Genomic DNA, 6026 nt, shown 5'->3' on the forward strand with positions numbered 1-6026 from the left:
AACTACTCGTACATAATGTTTTAGGATGTTGGTGTCCTTCTTTTTTTTTTGCTTTATGTAAAGTACACAGTGCCGCATTTCATACTTCGTTGATGGGTCGCGAGCTCTTACGCGGTGGCGGAGGGCTCGGCGGCGGACTGAAATCCGTTTCCGTATCGTTATAATTGTAGCGGCTGTCCGATGGCGACAGCGAGCGATATGTGCGCGGCGAGTGCATATAGGAACCGCGACGGCCCCAGCTGCCGCTGTGTCGCCTGTGCCGGTCCATGCCGCGATCATCATCATCATCGTCGTCGTAATCATCATAGTCGCTGTAGTCGTCGCGGTCATCGCGATGCGGTGAGTAACGATCGCGCGATGACGAGGTCGGCGGCGGCGAGCGCATGCGGCCCAGCGGCGGTGGACGCGCACCGCCGGCAGCAACTGATGGTGGCAAAAATGGCGGCGGCAGCCCCATAAACGGCGTAAACGGCGCCGGCAGGAATGGCAGTGGATTGGGCATGCTCAACAGACCGGGCGAGCCGGGCAATGGCAACGGCGATGGCGTGGTCGTCAGTTCGTTTGCGCCCAAAATGCCGCCGTTGGCGGGCAGCGCATCCAGCGACACATCGCCCGATCCACTTGCCATGGCCGTTAGCTTGCGCCGCAGGCCGGCGGCTTCGGCCTGCGCCTCCTCGCAGCGACGCTCGGACTGACGCGCCGCCAGCCAGGATTCGTGCGCACGATTTTCCAGCGTGCCCATCTGTGCCTTGTGCGAGGCAATCTGTGCCTCAATCTCGGCGCGCAGCTCATCGTTTTGAGATCTAGCAAGATATAAATGGTCAAATGTGGAAAACCTAAATATATATTTTACATACTTCAGCATCTGAATTTCGTTCTTCATCAGCGTTTGCGTCTCCACAGTGCTGGCATTCTCGCCCTGGTGCTGCAGCCACTTGGCCTCCTGCAAGCTGAGCTCTCTGAAAAAGGAAAGTAGATTCTATTACAATATAGTGTATATAAAACAATACAGTTTATGGATATGTATTACGAGGAGAATGGGGCTTTAGATCTATGCAAAAAGGCATTTGATAAACATTTTCTATAAATACTTTTACACACTCTTCGAAAAGAAATCGATACGTGTTTCACACTCTTTTGTAAAATCCACCCCTATGAAAAGCTAGTGTTAATTTTAGGTAACCCACTTTTGCAGCTGCGTTTCCTTTTCGCGGAAATAGCCGGAGAGCACTTCAAGACGCGTTTGCGCCTCAAGTTTATCGCGTTCGGACTGATTGAAGTCCTGTTTAAGCTGTTCGACGTCTGCGCTGGATGCCTGCAGCTGACTCTCGAGACGCGCCTTGTTGGCCAGTTCCTGTTCCAGCTTCGTTTGCAGCGACATAAACTTTTTCTGCGCTGCATTCAGTTCGCCGCGTGTCTTCGCTGATGTAATTAGTTCTTGAAGATTGGTATTGCCGTCCTTCTTGATCGCTTTGAGGCAATCTTCGAGCGCCTCGATTTTGGCTAGGCTGGTCTGCAGTTCGCTGTGCTCTTTGTCGTATTTGGCATTCAGTTCCATGATCTGATGCTGCAGCCGCTGCATTTCATAGTTGCGCGCCTCTAGAGCCTTGGCTAGCTCCTGCTCGGACTCCGCTTGGATTTCCTCAAGGCGCGTCTGCAGCTTCGACTTGTCCATTTCCAGCTCGTAGTTATCCTGCTGCAGCGACTTCATTTCGCTGTTCAGGCGCGTTGTCGACTCCGTATAGGAATATTGCAGCTCGCTATTCTCGCGACTCTTCTCCGCCAGACTTGCGTTGATGTCAATGATGATCTCTGCGAGAAATGAATATGCAAAATGAATTACATGCGTCTACAGGCTGTCCAGATGCTATTAACACTCACTTTCCTGATCGTTGAGCTGGCGCTGCAGCTCGTCAACCGTGCTCATGAATGCCTCGTCGCCATTCTGGCTGTTCAACACCTCGGACAGCATTTTGTTCAGCTCCAAGCCCGCTTCGGCGGCATTATCCAAATCCTGTGTGATGCATAAAGAAATATAATGTTAGTATTAACTTTCTATATATTTTTCCTTTGCCTCACCTTCTCCAGAGAGCTAACCTGCTCCTGCAGCTTGGCCTTCTCATAGAGTTCCGTCTCGAGTTGTTTCTTCAGTGCAACAACCATGTCGTTGGAGCCAAAAGAGTTATCCTCAATGCTCGAGAGCTTCGTGCGTGTTGTCATCAGCTCGTGCTTTATTATCAGGTTCTCCTTGTGCGCGGCCAGCAGACTGCGCTCCAGATGATTCAGCTTGGCGAGCAGCGCACCCTCCTGGCTGCTGTTGCAGAAGCAATAGTAGGTGAATATAAAGAACAGCGACGAGGCAGCCGCAATGACCACGCAAAGCAACAACAGGCTATGCTCCAACAGCTTCGCCGCCAACACCTCCACGAAATTGTCCAGCGTAATGGCAGCATGGCAGTTACCATTCGAGGGCCGCGTGCAATAACCCTCGCCATGAGCATCAGCTGTGGGTATGCATATAAATATAATTAGTTTTAAGAATTTCAATCAATATAAATTAGAAATTGAAATAGAAGCAGAACTGCGGACTTAGCAAAATTAAAGTTAGCAAAGTTGTTTCTGCATCAAAACATCGTATTTCTTTTCAACGTTTGCCCGTTGTGACAGAAAATATTGCATAACATAAATATTTTCTCATACAAGATGCGGGCTAAATTTCGATCTCTACCCAAAATTGGCGTCCACCAAACATGGTAGGATATGTATCCAATTGTTGGGACCAAAGAAATTTCTGCTAGGTTCAGAATAAACTAAATATTGGAACTTGCTCGGTTCTAAGCCCTTCTCAATATCGGAGTATATATACTTATAAAATCTAATATCCTATAGAAGCCTTCTCTTATAAACTTAGAAACTTGATTCCAGCTATTTGTGGCTGAGTTTACATGAGAAAACTTTTAAAAAGTATTAAATATTGGGAGAAACTCTGAAGAAAACGTTTCTCTCTTGTTTTCCTGAGCAATTCTTCAATCTTATATAGCATCAGGTAGTTATTGGAGTTCTGCTCAAGTAAATGAATTGTAGTCACCTTTAATATTAATAATAATACTATAATTAATTATATCATAATTATAAAACGGAGATTTACCTTGTGGATAGAGCAAACGATGCAGCTCATCGTTGCCTGTAAGTGGCGCAGTTTTTGGTTCCTTGTGATCTTGATGGGATATGAAAGAGTTGACAGTGTCCATAATGGTGCCAAAGAGACCCAGTCCCAGTCCGGCATCTTCCTTGAGTGTTTCTGTTGGCAATCCAATTGGCTCCACGGCGTCGGTAGCGATGATTTCCTCAACCAAGCCGCGAGCTGGTGGCGCAGGCGTTGGCTCTGCCTCGTTAACTGCATCATATGCATCAAATGCGGCTGGCGTGGGCGTGGTGTGCGGCAGAGCGTTCTCGGCTAGTTGCTCCTGCAGCTTCTCCTTTTGCTGTTGCTCTTCCTGCTTCTGCTGTTCCAGCAGCTGTTGTAGCTGCTGCTGTTCCTGCTTTTGCTGTTCCAGCAGCTGTTGTAGCTGCTGCTGTTCCTGCTTTTGCTGTTCCAGCAGCTGTTGTCGCTCCTGCTCTTCTAGTTGCTGCTGCTCCTTTTGCTGTTGCTCTTCTTGCTGCTGCTTCTGCTGTTTCAGCAGCTCCTCCTGCTGCTGCAGCTGCTCCTTCCGCTGTTGCTCTTCCTGCTGTCGCTTCTCTTCCTGCTGTCGCTTTTGTTGTTTCAGCAGCTCTTCCTGCTGCTGCTTCTGCTCTTCCAGCAGCTTTTTCTGCTGCTGCTTCTCCTTCTGCTGTTGTTCTTTCTGCTGCTGCTTTTGCTGTTCCAGCAACTCTTCCTGCTGCTGCTTCTGCTGTTCCTGCAGCTGTAGTTGCTCTTGTTGCTGGTCTTGCTGTTGCTCCTTTTGCTTTTGCTCCTGCTGCTGCTGCTGCTGTTGTTCCTGCAGCTGTTTGTAGTATTCATTTGGATTATGCTGGAAATGCTGCTTTTTGAACAATGGAGGCAAGCTGGCCGGCACAACCGGGTCCTCGGTGGGCGTGACCTTCGAGTTAGCCACATCATTCAATGTCTGTGCTCCGTCTACTTTTGCCTGCGCTTCGTTTTGGATTGCATCGACTACAGCTGCTGTCTCTAGTGCTGCAGTTGGCGCACTTGGTTCCTCGACATTGGCTGCTTCGGTTTGCACCTTAACGGATTCAGTTTCATTTGACTGCGCTGCCTTCGGCTCTTGTGTTGGTTCTGCTACAGTGGGATCCGGCTGCGCTTTAACTTCGCCTTCAACTTGAGCCTTGCTGGATTCTTCTGCTGCAGTTGAGCTGGCTTCGTTTAATTGGTTATCCTTTTCAAGCTGCTCGCTTATCGCCTGAGCCTGATCTACCGCTGCGATTGCTTCTTGAGGCTTGGGCTCTGCGACTGGACCCGACATTAGCTGAGCTTTCGTTTCCTCTTTGGGCAGCTCTGCATCAAGTCCTGCTCCTGGTGCAGGGTGCTCAACTGTTGCCTCCAGCTTCAGCTGCTCCTCCGCGGGCACAGCGCTGACATTGCGCGTTTCTATAAGCAGCGCAGCTGGAGTTGCCTTAGGAATAACGTCCGGATGGGCCCCAGCGTCTTGGCTTTCGTTACCAGCTGGGGCTGCATGCTTTTCCTTATCTGCGTCTGAGGCATTCGTTTGCCGAGCGTCCGCCTCTGGCTCAGGTGTTTTGGCCTGTTGAGGGGCTGCAGCATTTGCTTTGTTATCGGCTTCTGTTTCGTTTCGTATATCGTTGACTTGGCTATCAAGTGTTTCCTCGACATCGTCGTCGTCTTCCTCGTAAATTTCCTCGTCATCTGCCGCGTAATCGAATGTGTCATCGCTTTTCGATTTCCCCTCGAGCTCAGCATTGTTTTTGGTTGCGCTATTTGTGGCGTCTGCATGGGAAAGGTTCTGAGTTCGTTCTGTAACAGCGACCACAGCCTCCAGCGGCAACTCTGTGCCATCGACCAGCTGAAGATTGGGCTGTACAGGTGTTATGGGAGATGGTGTTTCACTGCTGCTCGTTTGCTCCTGCTCAGTGAGTATTGCTAGCTTTAGTGTGTCCAGCGGCGAGGTGGTTGTTGTTGCTATATCATCGGCTGACTCGGAGGCATTGAGCACAGCTGGCTCCAGCGGCACTTGTGGGTCTTGAGCTGGACTATCCACAGTGGGAGCTGTTGCTGGTGCAGCAGCTGTTGCTGGTTTGTGTGGCCAAACTACTGGCACTTCATGCTTGAGATCCTTTTCGTTAATCACAATTCTTTTCTCCATGATGAACTCCTTGTTGGCATAGCCGCGACGTCCATTAATCTCCACGCCCCACAGATTTGGATTGTTGCCAGCGCTCTTGGACAATATGCGCACCGGCGAATGAATCTTAAAGGACAGCATGCCATCTTCTCCAGACGTATAACTGATTTTAGCCGTACCGAAAGAGATGATCTCTGCGAAAGGTTGGGAAGAAAACAATTAATAAGACAAAGTATTATGAAATGTGGTTTCTTATCGCAGTCAGAAAAAGGGTCAGGGTTAATTCTTCAGCTTTATTTTGTAGTTTTGCCCCGGTACTAGTGTTGCCGCATTGCTCGCAATACTTACGTTCACATTTTTCGTCAGCGCACAGTCTTTTGTCGGACAAAGCCCACGTCGTCGGAAGACATGAAAGGGAAAGTGTAAGTGTTATGGTCAGATAAATGGCGAAATCACTCCACGGCGTATTGGTTGGGGCATTTGCGTTCGTTGGCCGCATTTTGCATTGTCTGTTTTTTCTGGCACTGTTTACAATCGAATTAAACTAAACCACGGCTTTAGTAACAATACAGTTTGTGTGCGAAATTTTTTTTGTGTATTAAAAATTTCTTCACATTAGCTGAGTTGGCTTTTCGTCACAACAGCTGCTTGTCGGTGCTGCCACACTTCTAAAACAAATCGACCTATCGATAAATTTATAAATACTGATTAAATGCTAAGGTTGCT

General features: G+C 48.8%; 1 protein-coding gene across 1 annotated transcript; it reads right to left on the bottom strand.

The window, feature by feature from the left end:
• Positions 1-37: 37 nt before the first annotated feature.
• Positions 38-5961, bottom strand: Tango1 (transport and golgi organization 1). The gene is made up of 7 exons (XM_032438234.2): positions 5649-5961; positions 3149-5494; positions 2080-2504; positions 1882-2014; positions 1188-1812; positions 858-959; positions 38-803 (listed from the first exon to the last, which is right to left on the bottom strand). The coding sequence occupies exons 1-7, from the start codon at positions 5797-5799 to the stop codon at positions 80-82; spliced, it is 4506 nt and encodes a 1501-aa protein (XP_032294125.1). The 5' UTR covers positions 5800-5961; the 3' UTR covers positions 38-79.
• Positions 5962-6026: the final 65 nt, after the last annotated feature.

Source organism: Drosophila virilis, chromosome 4 (genome assembly GCF_030788295.1).
Source record: "Drosophila virilis strain 15010-1051.87 chromosome 4, Dvir_AGI_RSII-ME, whole genome shotgun sequence".
In the NCBI taxonomy this organism is placed as follows: domain Eukaryota; kingdom Metazoa; phylum Arthropoda; class Insecta; order Diptera; family Drosophilidae; genus Drosophila; species Drosophila virilis.